This window comes from Batrachochytrium dendrobatidis (assembly GCF_000203795.2).
Source record: "Batrachochytrium dendrobatidis JAM81 unplaced genomic scaffold BATDEscaffold_19, whole genome shotgun sequence".
Lineage (NCBI taxonomy): Eukaryota > Fungi > Chytridiomycota > Chytridiomycetes > Rhizophydiales > Batrachochytrium > Batrachochytrium dendrobatidis.
Genome location: NW_006281117.1, coordinates 169,786 through 185,850, shown reverse-complemented (window position 1 = coordinate 185,850; position 16,065 = coordinate 169,786). Strand labels below are relative to the sequence as shown.

The 16,065-nt window shown below is 39.8% G+C and overlaps 4 protein-coding genes across 4 annotated transcripts; all 4 read right to left on the bottom strand.

Moving 5' to 3' along the window:
• Nucleotides 1–90: 90 nt before the first annotated feature.
• BATDEDRAFT_14866 (glutamate dehydrogenase (NAD(+))) lies at nucleotides 91–3,331 on the bottom strand (the record flags this gene model as incomplete). Its single annotated transcript, XM_006682878.1, has 2 exons — nucleotides 91–2,968; nucleotides 3,186–3,331. The coding sequence occupies 2 exons, from the start codon at nucleotides 3,329–3,331 to the stop codon at nucleotides 91–93; spliced, it is 3,024 nt and encodes a 1,007-aa protein (XP_006682941.1).
• A 1,181-nt stretch (nucleotides 3,332–4,512) lies between these two features.
• BATDEDRAFT_36282 (uncharacterized protein) lies at nucleotides 4,513–7,657 on the bottom strand (the record flags this gene model as incomplete). Its single annotated transcript, XM_006682925.1, has 2 exons — nucleotides 4,513–6,681; nucleotides 7,343–7,657. 2 exons carry the CDS (start codon nucleotides 7,655–7,657, stop codon nucleotides 4,513–4,515), a joined length of 2,484 nt encoding a protein of 827 aa, XP_006682988.1.
• A 1,366-nt stretch (nucleotides 7,658–9,023) lies between these two features.
• BATDEDRAFT_28570 (uncharacterized protein) lies at nucleotides 9,024–11,168 on the bottom strand (the record flags this gene model as incomplete). Its single annotated transcript, XM_006682908.1, has 6 exons — nucleotides 9,024–9,183; nucleotides 9,270–9,459; nucleotides 9,536–9,767; nucleotides 9,862–10,177; nucleotides 10,260–10,386; nucleotides 10,448–11,168. 6 exons carry the CDS (start codon nucleotides 11,166–11,168, stop codon nucleotides 9,024–9,026), a joined length of 1,746 nt encoding a protein of 581 aa, XP_006682971.1.
• Nucleotides 11,169–11,314: 146 nt separating this feature from the next.
• On the bottom strand, nucleotides 11,315–15,018 carry BATDEDRAFT_92706 (uncharacterized protein). Its single transcript, XM_006682940.1, has 8 exons — nucleotides 14,346–15,018; nucleotides 13,744–14,217; nucleotides 13,474–13,673; nucleotides 13,323–13,403; nucleotides 12,970–13,259; nucleotides 12,343–12,884; nucleotides 11,902–12,117; nucleotides 11,315–11,832 (listed from the first exon to the last, which is right to left on the bottom strand). The coding sequence occupies exons 1-8, from the start codon at nucleotides 14,920–14,922 to the stop codon at nucleotides 11,339–11,341; spliced, it is 2,874 nt and encodes a 957-aa protein (XP_006683003.1). The 5' UTR covers nucleotides 14,923–15,018; the 3' UTR covers nucleotides 11,315–11,338.
• Between the last annotated feature and the right edge of the window lie 1,047 nt (nucleotides 15,019–16,065).

The following is a 16,065-nucleotide window of genomic DNA, read 5'->3' as shown; positions in this document are numbered from 1 at the left end:
ACACATTCAAAAAGTAAAAAATACTGAGCACAATTTTAATTCGTACTTTGATAAAAATGAAGTTTTAAAAGGTAAACATGTGCTGACCGCCTAATTACCAGACTTGGCAAAATAAGGAGCCATAAATTCAAAGAATGCAAATTGGCTGGGCTCAACACCGTATCGGTAAACGAACCTCGAAGCCAGGAAACTACCAAAAATGGCCTTGACGTAACTTTCAGGAACACGCTTCAACAGAGTATCCAAGCCAACCTTTTCAAGCAATGTCTTGGGGAAAGCCTCGTTGAGAACCACCTTGCGAAGTGGAACATTGTCCCAAAGAGTAGTGTGCTGCAACTCTTCATTCAAGCGAACAATGGCAATAGAAAGCTCGTCAGAAAGAATCGACTTGGCACGACCAGTGCGCTCTGCTTCGCGCCAGAGAGCTTCAAATTCACATTCGGCATTCTTTTCAATAATCTGCTGAACATTCTTGACATACTCGGCATAAAAGGTTGGAACAACTTTGTTGCGCACTTGCATGTTTTCCAAAAATTCCTCATCGGAAAATGAAAGAGCAGCAAGTACTTCCAAAGAAGAAGAGGTGACACCACCCTTGTTGGCAGAGGCATCCTTGAAGATCACCACACCAGCCTTTTCAAGACGAAGACGAGCCTCTTGAGTAAAGAACAAGTTGGCACCTTCAACAATATACTTGAATCGAGGAGTACCGTCTTGCTTGAAAAGAGTGTGAACATTGTTGAGATCAACAGCCTCGGGACGACCGCCGCAAGGAACAAACAGGTCAGCACACGCCATAGTGTCCAAGTGGAACTCGTTACGGAACTTGAGACCGCTTTCAATCACAGTACCATCGGGAATACGAACATTGTTCTCGTCAACGAGAATACGGAATCCTTGTGCGCTGAGTTTTGAAAGATCAAAATCAATGACCATCTTACGAGCAGTGGCAAGACGGTGAAGTTCGTCACGATTGATACCTTTGGGATCAAAGAGAACACCACTACCGTCAACAATACCAACAGTCATGTCTTTGGAAATCTTGATTTCATTGGAACCAAGATCACCGTCAGGACCACCAGTTTGGAATTTGGATGTGTTTTCTTCCTTGAGGTTGAGTTTACGGTAGATACCCAACACATATTGGTGGACAGAACGGGTGGTCATGCCAAAAGTGTCGTGGGGAATGCCACCAATAGCCTGGCTTTTGCCTGTGGTGAAGGCTTTCCAGAAGAAAGCACCACGATGGCGTGCATGTTGACTCGCCCAGTCCATCATGTCTGCAGTGCCCTCATCGGGACCAAAGAAAAGAATCTCTGGCTTGTTGTAAAGATCGCAAATCTTTTCTTTGATGCCAGGAGACTCACCAACAAGAAGCAAGTCAAGAATAGAGTCGACATACTTTTCAAAAGCAACGCGGGGCTTGTCTTGTTGAGTGATATCCAATAGAATGGTACCCTTGGAACCGCCTTCAGGAATATCCTTGTTCTTACGCTGCTGGGTAGCTGCCAAACCATAGTTTTCGTCCATAAGGCTACGCAGATTGATGGAATATGCTTCACGATTACGCGAACGAACAATACGGATACCGCCACGAGCAATATCACGGAAACGCAAGTGGAACCCACGGAACTCGCTGCCCACAACAAAGAACATACCAAACAGTTTTGTGGGATACTCAACATCAGGCAAAAAGTTGGGATCAAGACGGAACGACAAGGCAACTTTGGTGGGCTGGTAAAAGTTGGTCTTGAGAACATGCTTGTTGAATGTCAAGAAGGATTCAAAAACCATAAACTCGTGGTTGTTTTGTACAGTCTTTTTGATAGTTTGAAGCAGCTCATCATCACTCATGACGGGAATGGTTTGCAGACGCTGATACGATAGTGAAGGCTTGAGATCATTTTCACCAGGGTTGATGTAGTGAACCATGGCAAAGTTGAGGTAGCAGAGTTTGATCAAGTCGGGGTATAGCTTGATGATATCAAGGATATAGTCACGAGTGAATGTGTCGGTACGAAGACGCTTCTTGATTCTGTCAAGAACTTCAACATGAGTAGAATTGTTGATGTCGGCGATCGAGTTCAAGGCAGTAAATTCAGAACCGAGACGGTTAAGGAAGTGTTGGGAAAAGATCCAGCCAATATAACCATAAATGGCTTCTTGGACAGAGAGGGTTCCTTGTTGGAAAAAGGACTGAAGGGGAGTTGTAGGTAGACAGTAAATCAAGGAAGCTTCCTTGATGACCTGGAAGATAGAACTCTCGATTGGAGGGGCCGTGCTATTGGGGATCTGATTCAAGTACAGGCAAATGATGGTAACACCGTTGGAGAACTGCTCAACATATTTACGCGCAGAGAACAAGTCATAGTAGTGATACAGATCAGAAAGAGCAGAGAAGAAGGAGCGAGTGGTGCGATGACGGAAACCAATGACCAGACGCTTTTCACGAGAATTGGGAACGTCAAACATTTCAATGACGGGACCAGTGCGCACAAGAACTTGGTTCATGACGTTTTGGTAGATTTCAAGAGTGTTGTCAGTAGCTTTTTCAAGGAAATGCTTGTCACCGACAAGTTTGATGTTTTTCTCATCCTCGGCAGTAGGCTCAGACTTTGCAAAAACACACTTGCGCACAAAGTAGCAACGTAGTGTGGTGGACAAGGAAGAAGACACGGTACCAAACGAGCGGAAAGATTCGAGACGGTAAGCCTGTTTGTTGGTGGACACGTCAAGATATTTTTCGTCAATCTTTGACTCGTACTTGGGACCATTCAACTGTGAAACACCAGGACGAGAAGTGTGAATATAAACGGCACCTTCGTCGGTTTCACGCTCGAGGTTAATCTCGAGCGATTTTTCATTCTTGATGTAAGCAAAGATCTTGGCAGCATACAACGACATAATATGCTGAGCAATAGTTTCAATAGACTCTTGCTGGAAATACACATCGTCGATACCAAGATTCCTGTATAGTATTAGAATTGACGGGTTTAGAATGATTAGTGAGTTGCAATGACACATTTTGCAAATCTGAAATCAAAACACCTGACACGACAACATCACGTGTCGAATGAATCTCATTGGACTCTAGCGATCACAACTGGTGATGGATTGGACAGATGGATAGTTGATGATGGATTGAGATCGAGTATAACTAGTAATGGATTGTGAAAAAAGCTTACCCGTAGAACCAAGACACTTCGTTGTTGACAAGTTCTTTTGGGATGAAGCCTCGCTCAGAGACATAAGTGCAGACCTCAAGCATCTGTTCCTTCTTTCCAGCAAAGACGGTGCTGGCATAGCCAACAGCATCAGCGACCTTTTGCATCTTTCCGTTTGGAGGAGCAAGCGAAGCTGTCACTGCCAGAGGTGCCTGGAGGGTGTTTGCGTTGGTCATGATTCAGTGTATTCTTTATGGCTAAAGTTGTGAAATAACAAGTTATTAACTAGAATGAACTCTATGATGATGACAAGCAAGTAGATATCAAGTAGATGATAAGTAGATATCAAGTAGATAACAAGTAGATAGTACCAGCCAGTGATTGAATCTAAAAATCCTTTCAATAATACAATTTGGCCCTTGTTAAATCCACCCTTGAATCTCGTTAGATTCCAATTGCTTATACAGATCAATCACCGCAATAAAAATAAACGGAATGAAGCTCGCTGTTTTCACAACTAAACCATCGGAATCATCATTACAAGAATCATTACAAGAATCATTGGAATCATGCTAGTAGTAAATTAACGACTTGGTCATCGTATACAAAAATCAAACACATCATCATTGTGTATGAATGTAATGCAAGATAGAACTCAACAATAGTACAAACATATGCTTACCACTTTGACAAAGCGATGCAATGCAGTAAACCAACGAATAACAATCACAGATAACTGGATCAAGGCAATGAATTGCTGATTTTATAGTTGATACTTGTGACCACACACAGCCACTTGGACTCTTACAAAACAGCAATATTAGTTAAGCTCACCTGATGTTGTTGGTTAAGCTCACCTGATGTTAACTGGCTAATCTCACCTGACTTGTGCAACCCGTAATTTCTACTCGTTGCTTGTTTCGACTTAGTCAGACTTGAATTGCGTCTTGTCTGCAGAATGATCTTATTGTCATGTATTGCTCATTGATTCTATCATTTTCTTACTACTCTTTATACCCCCCATTAAATTCAACACGTACCAATGGATTAATAAAATATCCACAATGTGTGGGCTTTTTAATAGATAATAGAATCACTTGTCTGGATGCTAATATCCTTTCAATCCTATTACGATTGACTTTAAAAGAGAAAATAATAAACTGAAAAAACTACAAGATGTACAATACCAATGTGAATCAAGATTGGCCCAAACGTGCAACCAAGTCAGATACTAGTGCCAACAGTGTCGATCCACTGAATAAAACTTGAAAAATAGAACTACACTGGCAACTCATCCAGCACCATCACAAATGAAGAGTCAAAAGCAAGTATGACTCGTTAATGCGAATTACAGTGGTGCTACACCAGCACCCTTTCGCTCTGCTAAATAATCATTTAGATCAAACTCGACAAATCCATTGGCAATAGCACGGGCTTGAGCCATTTCAAAATCTGCGGCTTCAACATGCATCGCATCTTCACGAAGATAATACATGTCATCTGTTCTACGACGTCCAAACTCTTGAACACGTTTGTGCAGATTGCCTGCATTCTTTTGTAACAGCAATCCACCATTCTCACGATGGTTGATATCAAGTTTCTCCTTACGAAGGTGATCAAGAACAATCGATGCGCCAGGAATAATATGGTTGACTGCAGTGTAGAGTTTGTAAAATGTCCATGCTGATTCAAGTTGACTGGCTTCGCCATGATGTCGCACAAGGTTGAGGTCACCGCGACCCCTTCCACTGCTGGCACGGGCTCGATGGATAAGATCTCCCGCCAGGTAGGACTCTCGAATGGTGCCATCTTCCATCAAGGCTGAGAATCGTGTACCGTACGGCGAGTGACGAGATAGTCCCTTTTTGTATAGCGATCGCATTGCAAGCGATGTGCCAATCGGAAGATCGCGAGATGCACAGGTACGATGTGGGGTACATTGAGAAACAGATATAGAATGATCTCCATTTGTACATCCAGAATTCAGCAGCGATGACATGGATAATTGCTTGATTGATGACTTGCTGGACTTTTTATAAAAGGGAACCCGGCTGGATCGAGGCGATACACTCGAGATTGACCGACGACGGGATGCAACATGATTCGACTTTTTATCAACATACTCTTCATCGCCGTCATCAACGTCAACATCATCATCCATACCCCAATCAAAATCTGTTTCAGAATCAGTCGTCAGTTGAATGTGTGTCTGCAAAGCCTCAGCGTTGGTCGAGATGGTTAAACCATGTTCATCATCACTTATTTCGTCTACATTCTGAGTTGAAATCAACGTGGTGTAATCCGCAGAATCTGCATGCTTTAGTTTGGAATGCTCAACGTGGCAACCCGGTACGGCATCAGAGGCAGCAGTGCAAGGTGTCCAAAAACAGTCACTTGGAACAGTAAATGCAAAATTATCCTTGATCATAGCAGCAGCATCAATGATTGCATTCACACCATCAAACTCCTTGGGATCGTGGCAAGATCCATTGCCAATAGACGAAATACCTACATCAACAGAGCCAGATATATCCGAATTGATAGGATATTCGCCATTGTGCATTTTTTTGGCATATTCTGTCATACGCTTGTAAAAATTGCTAGCATTACGCTGCTGAAGCTTTACATTCCCTTCTTTGCGATAATCAATATCCAATCCAACCTCGCGTAGATGCTTGAGCACATCTGATGGGCCAGGTCGAATCCCTGTGGTTGCTTGCTGTGCATCGCAATACTCCAAAGAGGATTGCAGCTGAGTCGTTTCACCAATATGGGAAACAAGCACCAAATCACTGCGAGTGCCTCGTGCTCCATTCAAACGGGCACGATCAGCTAAATCCCCAGCAACATGTGACTGACAAACACTTCCATCTTTCATGGTTGCTGCAAATCGATATCCATAGGGTGCAAACCGAGAAATACCATGTCGTGGATGAGACGATCTACTACCAAGAATCGAAACATCCGAAATCTGGCGAGAAACAGTATGTTTTTGGCTAATATCTGGCTGTTCAACTGCTGCTGCAATCATTGTAAATTCAAGAGGTATGGCCGTGTTTCCATTTACAATAGGAACATGTTTGTCCGCCATAATACCAAATCGAGGCACGTATCGTTTTAACTTGGCTTCAGCACAGTCGGCAAGCATCAACAATGAATCGTGGTAAACCTTGATGTGATGAAGTGTGTCTCGTGTGAATTTCTTGTAGTTGATACAAGAGGCAGATACACTTGATGAACGAGAGTAATGGGTTGGCTTTTCATGGCTTTTGATGATGAACGAGCTGACGGTTATTTGAGATTCATCATGAGATGGAGATACCAGCGAGGGAGTTGAACTATCAGCTGTGCCATCTGTATGACTAACATAGTCAACATAGGCATGATCCGTGGTCTTGTTTTCTGTGCCAATATTGGCAGAATCAGACACAACGCCTTTGTACGCATGACCGTGTGCCTCGAGGTTACTTTCTTGAGAATACTCAAAAGACAACCGGTTGAAATTATTGCGGTCAGGCTATTCGAAATATGTGTCAAACCATATAATAGATTAATAATGGTTTAACCAATACTATATTAAACCCCAGAATTTTAAAATAGTATGATATGCGGCGTATAATAGAAATTTAAAATCAAATAGCTCTGACACGAAAGTACTCAGGCCCGCGTAACCAACCCCAGAATATAATGGCTAGAGTAACACTAAACAACATAGTTTACGATTTCATCCAGAACAATGCTAGCCCAACTTCAAACACAACAGTCCTCTTTAAACCTACAAAGGCTTGACATATACAAGTGTTGAATAACTCACGTTCAACCAACACGTTTTCAATAAAATCGTGACTGCTATAGTAAAATTGACTAAGCCCACTATACATAGGCATGTATAGCCAGGTGGAATACAGGTGGAATAGTTTACTAACCAATGAATTGGCTATACTTTTTCAACTTCAAATAGCTTGCATTACGCGCAAAATTATGCCGTTATACGTGGAAAAAGATGTTCAAATAAAAAGGATGTTCAAATATAAAGTAAACAACTGTATCTTTCAAGTAATTTACAATCTAGGCTATACGCTTAGATATCTGGTGTGGCGCGTTCGGCACCCAATATAGATGGCAAGATGAATGAAAACCCAGATTCCAATAAAAAGATAAAATATCAACCGACTTACTGTCTTGGATGGGATTTCAACTGGAAGTCCATGAAGTACTATTTTAAGAGAATTCGCTGATCCACTAGTAGTGTCAGCAGAAATTGGAGCAAGCGGTGGACGCCCTGTACCTGCTATAGCATCGTTGACATCAAAACGCGAATGAATAGTTGACGACTTGTCTAAAACGGGCGACAAAATATTCGCATTGCTGACCGTATCGGCAGTAGAAAAATTTGAAGAAAGGCATAGCGCATCAGACAAGGCGGCTGGCTTGGCACAATTGTCGGTAGGTGAGATTGGGCTTGGCAGCACGCAAGATGGTGGAAAAAACATACTGACAACTCTAAAAATGACAGATACGCAAGATATGTTTAGCGTAGTATTGAGTTTTGACTGATTTTAAAATTGAATTTTACAGTCAAATGATTGTTGGGAAAGAATGGAAATACCAACTGGCTTTGAAATCACGCTAAAATAAACTATTTGAGTAAATTCCAAAATGTTGGCAAGCAAATGAATAAAATAGGTGTTTATATCAGCAAGTTTAAAATAATGCCTATAAATGAATACATGAGCAAATTATAATGAATTACTTGAAATTATAGCACTATTCTGAGCTGTTCATCTAACAGAGATTCAAAAGTTGGACAGCTAGGCTATAATCACTCCAATCCATCGCGCTGTATAATGGTTTTTGGCGATTTATAATACCACATTGCAAGATAGTCTTGACACATTTTGGCTTAATAAAATCATATTTTCTATTTTGATTGTTGGCAGATTATAACACTAAACTTAAACCTGACGTTTGATCTGGTTTAAAAAATCGATCTTATGGGTTGATATTTTAGCTTCAAGTCCTATAAATACGCTTGAATTGGCATGCAGAATCAGCATCGTATTTCAATCGCGTTTTATCATCTATTGTTGAGACTCGAGTATTTTTCAGTCATATTCACGTAAAATGGAATGCTTTTGTATCATGCAGTCTCTACTTTGCTTTGTAATAAACAATGCATACTTATTCGTTGCGCTTTTGTATTAAAAATCAACCTTGATATATTTTCAATTCAATAAACAATTAAACACATTTTGAATTGAAATGTTTTTGATAGAATCATACATTTTACGATCACTAGATCTATTTTAATCCAGGTATTTGAATCGACTGTTTTGATGTTTTCAATACAACTCGTGTATTTTAAAATTTCACGTCCAAGTTCTAATTCAAGAAAACAAATTACACATCTAAAGAATGCAGCGACTATTTCCATATTGATCACTCAATGGTTTGTATGTAAAAAACAGTTGAAGTGTCAAAATGTAGGATGTATTGAAATTTGATGTAAATCAACTCAATCTCTACGTGTATATTTGACTTCAAACTCGAGTGTTTGTGAAAACTCAGTAGGTATGCTTCACATACCTAATGTAAACTTAAACCACCATATTTTTACGAGTCAGGTTCTAGTCAAAATAATGAGCTTGAACAGTTTGGATTCAATGTGACTTGGATTTTAAAGACAGTTTTAAATTTTATTTATCAAACATAATATATAAACCAGCGTGTTTGCGCATGGTATTGGTTCGTGTACTGCAATCAACTGCATTAAAAATCAATCATATAATGCACAAACCATCAACATTTATATTTCTAACAATTGAACTGTCATGAAAATAGTAAAATGTAATCAGTCGTTTACTGTGTCGAAAGATGGCATGAGCTTGTATGTGCCACGACACCATTTTCAATACGATGAATATAACAAACGGGGATTTTGTAATGAGTAAGTGACCATAGTGTAGAGTAATGCAAACTGCCCTTGATTGTCAATGCGTAGGGCAGGTTAAGGTATATACTGTCATGTAAAATAGTTTTAAATTTAAGCTCATCTGATCAAATCAAACCAGAATTCATCAGTATATAAATCACATTGTCGCTTACATTTTTCCCGCAGTGCTGCTAGGATCAACGAGAGTAATAGTAGCCACAAGGTTTTCAGAGTCGTAAACTGGAGCAAATGTTATTGCATTGTTGAAACGCCGAACATGGCCCAATAGTTCTGGGGCCAATTCAGCAGAGTTTGCGGCAGGTTTTACACCATCCTCTAGTGTAGGGAGAAACAGTTCAAAGTCTAAGAAACCAGACGAGTCAATTATCCAGATTTGTGACACAGTTGTAAGAAATAGCCGGACAGTAATAAAACTTACTAGCAGAAGCATACACGTCCAAATCGACCTTGAACACATCAATAGGAACGATATTGAAATTGGATGCAGATATAAGCATATCAAACTGAAACAAATCAGGCTTAGCGACAATGTTTTGAATGCGACGAGCTTGCGGAATCACCAATGGCTGAATACAAAACGCAAGGATTGAAGTGGCAATAAATATGGAAATCAATATACTGAAAATCAAGTTCGTTTTCGCATTTGTTTTCTATAAACATTATGGGATAAAACAGTGGTAAAATGACATGGTATTAGTATCAAGACTGTTGGGTCAGCGAGTACTAAAAACAAGATGGGTCAACATGCCTATCTAGTTTCTCTAGTTGTTGAGCTGTTGCGATTCTGGAGAGTTGGTAGTGCTGATAGTAATTGAACAGAGGGGTTTGCTCATCGAAATCCGAAACCAATGTTGTATCACTGGAAGGAGTCAAAGTAAGCAAAGGATCGGTGGATGGGAAAGAATCCCCTACACTAGATCGGGATACTTTGGGATGATGGTATCCCAAAGCACGTAATTGAGTAAGCGAAGATGGCATAGCAGAAGATTTTTCTCGTAGATCGGGACAGTGAGATGGATGAGATGAGCCATGAGTATGTACAGCAGAGTGGGAAGATGGACTAAAAGTTTAATAGATTAAAATCAGAATCAAGAAGCGATTTGGTGTAAATTGACAAGACAAAAACAGTAGTATTGGCTTACATTGAATCCCATTCAGCAAGATGTTTGGTTTTGATACGATTGAATTGTGAAATGGTGCGAGAATGACCACAAGAGTTGGGACCAGGAATCCCTTTATATACAAACTGTTCGTCGTCTTCGTCAACACCTAAACAGAATTAAAATAAGAATTCAATACATTCAACCCACACACACACATGCATTCTTACCATGACTGTCGGGTCCTTGAAAAAAGATACTTCGACGAACATTAGTCTGACTGCCAGACCGTTTTATTTTATTCATGGCAGCATCTTCCATCTCCACAGTAAAAGTGCACAGATGATCAGTTTCTGGTCTGTCAGTACGAGCAGTAGCAACACTCAAATTCCGATAAGTGTAACTGTGATGACTATGAGGTTTAGACTGTGCAGGATTACTCTTTGGAAGAGGAGATTTATGCAGCATATCTGTGTCACGTGGAGATGAATCAGCTGTAGCAGATTGAACACTATCGTTGAGTTTTATATATTTATTTACGGCATCCAGACTGTCAATTTGGCAGGTGTCAACCAACGCAGTTGAAGATTCAAGTTTGTGATAGTCAAGCAATCGAGGACAGCAAGCAGATGACGGCTGGTCTTTACACACACAAGAGTCTGCTCTACATTTTTTATAACAGTTTGTAGTGGAGAATAAAGAGTTGCGGTTAATGGAAGACTTGCTGCTACTGAATGAGTTTGAGGATTCCAAAGTGTTTAAAGACAAGGGTGATGAATTGATGGTCGGTTGTTGAGGACAGACATTGGCTGATGTGATGGTATGGCTGGATTCCTGTACAATTCTACGAGTGCAAGACTTGGATGATTGAATGAGGTGAACAGAACGAGGAATTCGAGTGGGTTGACCAACACAAGACCTTTGTCGACCTCTTTCTGTTTCTGTTGTCATACTATCAACAACAGTATCAATCTTAATTCTTAGTAAATCGCAGATCCGCTTAATAATTTAAATTGCTTTGAAGTCTGTTTTTGCCACTGCAGACTTGAAACTTCACAAATTGCAAAACATTTGAAATGTTGAATTCGTATTTTGTTGGAATGCAAACTGTCGACTCGTTTTTATTCATTTCTAAAATCAGTTTTTTGTTTCTTATTCAATCTCATGACTCGTTCTTGCATTCCTTGTAGTCTTCCTGTTATGTCTTGTACAAGATATTGCATTGCTGCTACGCGTACTTGTTTCTGTGTGGCTAATACTGACACCAATGTTTCTGTCGAATCTTTTGTTTGTCGAGTCTCGCTCTCTGTTGATGCTAAAGATGATCTGGTTTGTGATGGTAGATTATCTGATTTCATTTGATTACTTTGTTTACCGTGTTTACTTTGTTCTGGGTTGTTGGATTGAATCTGATAGATTACTGCCACTACAATCACTACAATAGAACATATAATCATCAATGTAAAATACTTCCAGATGGGTTGCTTCAATGTCCATCGAGGTGCATAGTTTTCGTATAGTGATGATACAGTTGTTTGTTTGGCTTTTTTTAGTCTTTTTGAAATCCATGTACCCAATGCTTGCAGATCTTCATCTAGTTTGACCCGAGCACATTCTGTATTCCAAATTCAATCAGAATATTAATGCTTTAAAATGTACACAAATTCAATACATAATATTATACCAGATATTGCAGTGGTGATCAATACTCGAGACTGCATTGGTCCTGAGCGAGTGATACACACTCGAATTGTCACGGATACAATCAATGCTGTTTTTTCATTTATGGTTGTTTTTGGTTGTCCGCAGAATGTAAGTTTTGACTCTACGGTATAGACATTGTGCTGATTAGATTGCAACACCATTTGAATTTCGTGGCATGCTACACCATATTCCTCAGCTAAATAGTCGGTTAGTATAAATTCAATCTATAATGGCAAATATACCATCATTCAAGCATTACTTACTGTTTTGAAAACTATGGTGTTTGGATAAACTGTACATGATTTCACGAGATTTGTTGTATACAGAACACGTCCACTCCCCAAAACTCGATCCTATTTCCAAATGCTACTCAGTTTGTACACTATGCAATCATACACTAAACCAACCAACAAGCTCCTACCATCAAATTTAAACACTTGAATCAAGGAATTGCACCAAACAGGATCAACACCATCAAACATCATTGCATACACATCATCCACGTTCATATCTACAAGCGCGTCACATAGTATCATACCAGAATGCGACTCGCAAGAACATACAGCACATTCATATAGATTTTTTTGAGCAATCGATACAGACTGTAGAGTACTTTTGGAAATCACTTTATCGTCAGGGTCAGATGCTTCTTTTTTCTTTTTTGACCCTTGACCAGGTTCAGACACATCTATCATTCTTTCCATAAGCTGTTCTGTTACACTTTGAGTTTTCACCAATAAAAATGCAGGAGTCAATCTTGTTTCAGCATCAACTGGATCAGTATCAGAAAATTGAGACTGTTCTGGCAATGAATCTGTATTTTGTCGTTGTCGTCCAATATTATGCGGTGAAGTAATGCCCACCGATACAGATGATGAAACACACGCTGTTCCTGATCGAAGCATTTTTACCACTGGAGTAGTCGAGTTATCAAGATTCACTGCATTTTCACTCGTTTCCATACTACCATAATAAACAGGTTGAATCACTTAGCATTCTATTCAATCCTAAATACTCAAATGTTACGTTTTCAATGATTAAACTGTACCTGGTAGTAGATTGAGATAAACCGGCCATTTGAGTTTCATTTGAGGGATGTATTAAAAGAGCATGACGTTGCAAGTCAGGAAATTGAATTGTTGGTACTTGATCTGGAATAAACAGCGCGGATGTCGAGTGCTTAAAGTTTGAAATTCCTATTACTGAATTATTTAAGCTTGATAAACCAGCAGATAAACCAGGAAAATTTGCTGGTATAGATATGGGCTGAGATCGCATATCATCGCCATACATTGCTGAAATGCTTCGATCGTATACCAAAGGTAACTCATTTTCAAACTAACAGTTGAACTATCCAATTAGTAATAAACGACTGGTTTGAAAATAGCAAGTCAGTCTTACCGAGTTAGTACACTGTATCCAATTGGATTCAATCAATTCAAAAGCAGCATCTCGTTTCAGCAGTGATGTGAAAACATATTGCTATATATAAAAATCAACACTGATTAAACCATCAATTTAAAATGGTTATATTGAGTTTACAATTCAGTACCTTGTTGTCCAGCATGTTGAATCGAATTGCATTGGGCAAGATACCAACCGTGTTTTTCTTTTCAATTGCTTGAATGTCGATGTAATCCAGTGTGAGTTTTGCAATCTGTCCAAACAAGCTAGCATAAAAGCATACACTGTCAACAGTCACGAAAATACGACCCTGCCATAGCATTTCTCTATCCCATGCACAGGAATAAGCTAACATTGAATGCATCACTAGGGTTAGAATCCAAATATATCATTCAATACATCCACATAAACTACATACAGTTGATGAATGCATCAAACGCATTTTTAATTTCAGGAAACCATACAGTAAACTGTTTTCGATCTTTCAAATGAGTATCGGTAGATTTTATAGAGTCACGTTTGAGCCCAAACACTTTATACTGGCTATCACGCCCAACATAAGACTGAGCTAAATTTGCATCGTCTTCTGATTCAATTGTGGCATTGTAAAGTTCACCATTTGTGGATGTTGGGCCTTCGCGTATGGGTTCGGATGATACGTGTGGTTCAACAAGTTTAGGGATCTCGAGGGTCGCATTAAATAAAGCAAGTGAATCCGACACAATATCCGTATTCAATGGTTTAGATTTCAAAGATGGAGTTTCAGCTGTTGGACTAGCGTAGCTTTCTACACTATAACGTGGTAGGGTTGATGAAATCAAGGATTGGGTTGGAATGCATGATTGTGATTTTGATACTTTTACGGTTGTTTGACTTCGCATTCGCTGTTTACCTATACAATTGAATTTGTTGGTAAATCCAATAGTGGTATACATCATAAGATGATTTATAGGTTCAAACGAATGCATGACGTTATCCAACTAGATATTTTGATTCACTGCCCATGTGAGCTTTACGTACCAGAATTTTGTCTTGAATCTTGTTTAGGGGAGATTTGAACAGAATGATCCAAAGCCGACTTGACAATGGATTCAGATTTATCAGCATGCTTTACTATACTGGATCTTGCAGATTGTACTATGGGACCAAACAAAACAGCCATTGATTTTGTTAATGGTATAGATTTTACTGATGTATCAGTAGTAGTAGATCCATCAGCATGGGCTGAGTTGGAAAGGGAAGATTCTGAGAGATTACGCCAATCCTTATCAGTGTTGGATGAAACCAAGCCTTCTGGATCAGTAACAGGATATACTATATTTACAACTTTTGTATTGGAGACGGATTCACTAGCTCTTCTTCCAACATTCGCGACTCCAGAAAACCTTCTTGCTCTTTGAGATATAGACGAGTCAGGGTTATTATTGATGGTAAATCCTTTCAACGCGTTGCGAAGTCTATCCAGTGAGCGAGACGATGAAGTTGAAGAAGACTGAAGGTTCAAAGGGGTTGTAGAGGCTTCCAATGAAGAGTTTTTTAGTTGAATGGAACTAGTTTGACGGGTATGTTGCTGGTCTTGTGGAGAGAGTTGACTCATGGACACGAATGAGAATAGAATAAAAGAGTAGAATAGTACGTGTAAAGTTGATAATTTGAGCAAAAAATGATGGATAGTTTATTTAAAGTTGATGAGTAGAACGCAACTTGGATCTTGAGTATAATATGGAATGATGGAGTCGATAGTTTCAAGAACCAGTGAGAGTCACGTGGAATTGGATAAGATTATAAATGGCAACAATTAACAGAAACATTGAAATTATCAGAAACCATTGAAATTATCCAAGAAACCATTGAAATCACCAACGAAACCCATTGACATCAACAACTACTCGATACGTTTGGAATGACATCCGTTGATTCTACCATGCAACCATCCAGTTCTTTTGTTGCAGCTTCGTTACCGCTTGAAGATCCAAACTTTTTGGAGTCGGTCGAAGACTTTCTTGCAGTGTTTTCAGATCAGGAACTACAGGAAGAGCCTTTGTTGCGTTCATACATTACCGAGCAACTTGCTCGTTGGGGAAGATGGATGGTTAGAGGTCGTGCTCCTGCGCTGTGTTTTGAAGCCGCCTGTGTTGGTGCTGCTAAATTTCTCGAAAAACGAGGTCTCGGTCCATCTGAGCGTACTGCCAAAGCAGATGCGGCTCTTGCTCGTGCCTTGGCTGGAATTGTCATTGATGCTGTTGAGCCTCTTGCCGCCGAGCAAGGGGCTGCTGTAAGAGAAAAGGCAGTTGGCATTGTTGCTGATGAGTTTTTGGCTAGAGCCACTGCTCCCAGGATTGCTGGTGTATGTTGTAACAATCTCATTACTGCTGGTCGTATATGTCTAGTTTGGGTTCAAAACTGTTGTGGTGTTGTATCTTGTTGGATTGAATTCACAACTGACCCTTGATATACGCTTGTTTATCTTCATACTATAGCCCGCCAAACGAAGAATTCAGAAACGAAAAAGCGAGTTTCGTAAAAGCAGTAATGGTCAAAGGGATGATGATGCGTCTTCTCCCATGAAAGAACATCCCGATAATATTGACTCGAAATCTACCAATTTAAATAATAATGGTGCTGGTAATGCCATGAACATTTCAAATTCGGCTACTTCTGGTACAAACGCATCTGCTGTCAGAAAATCAACAAGGGAGTACAGACGCAGATCTGTAAAGACTGAAAATCTGCAACTGGA

What these genes read in the sequence shown, in the direction of transcription:
- BATDEDRAFT_92706 (XM_006682940.1), bottom strand. Translation starts at nt 14,922, where the DNA reads ATGAGTCAACTCTCTCCACAAGACCAGCAACATACCCGTCAAACTAGT. An exon ending in GGATACAGTGTACTAACTCG is followed by an intron (nt 13,260 to 13,322) that starts GTAAGACTGACT and finishes TTCAACTGTTAG; the next exon opens with TTTGAAAATGAGTTACCTTT. An exon ending in TCAAGTGTTTAAATTTGATG is followed by an intron (nt 12,118 to 12,342) that starts GTAGGAGCTTGT and finishes CCGACTATTTAG; the next exon opens with CTGAGGAATATGGTGTAGCA.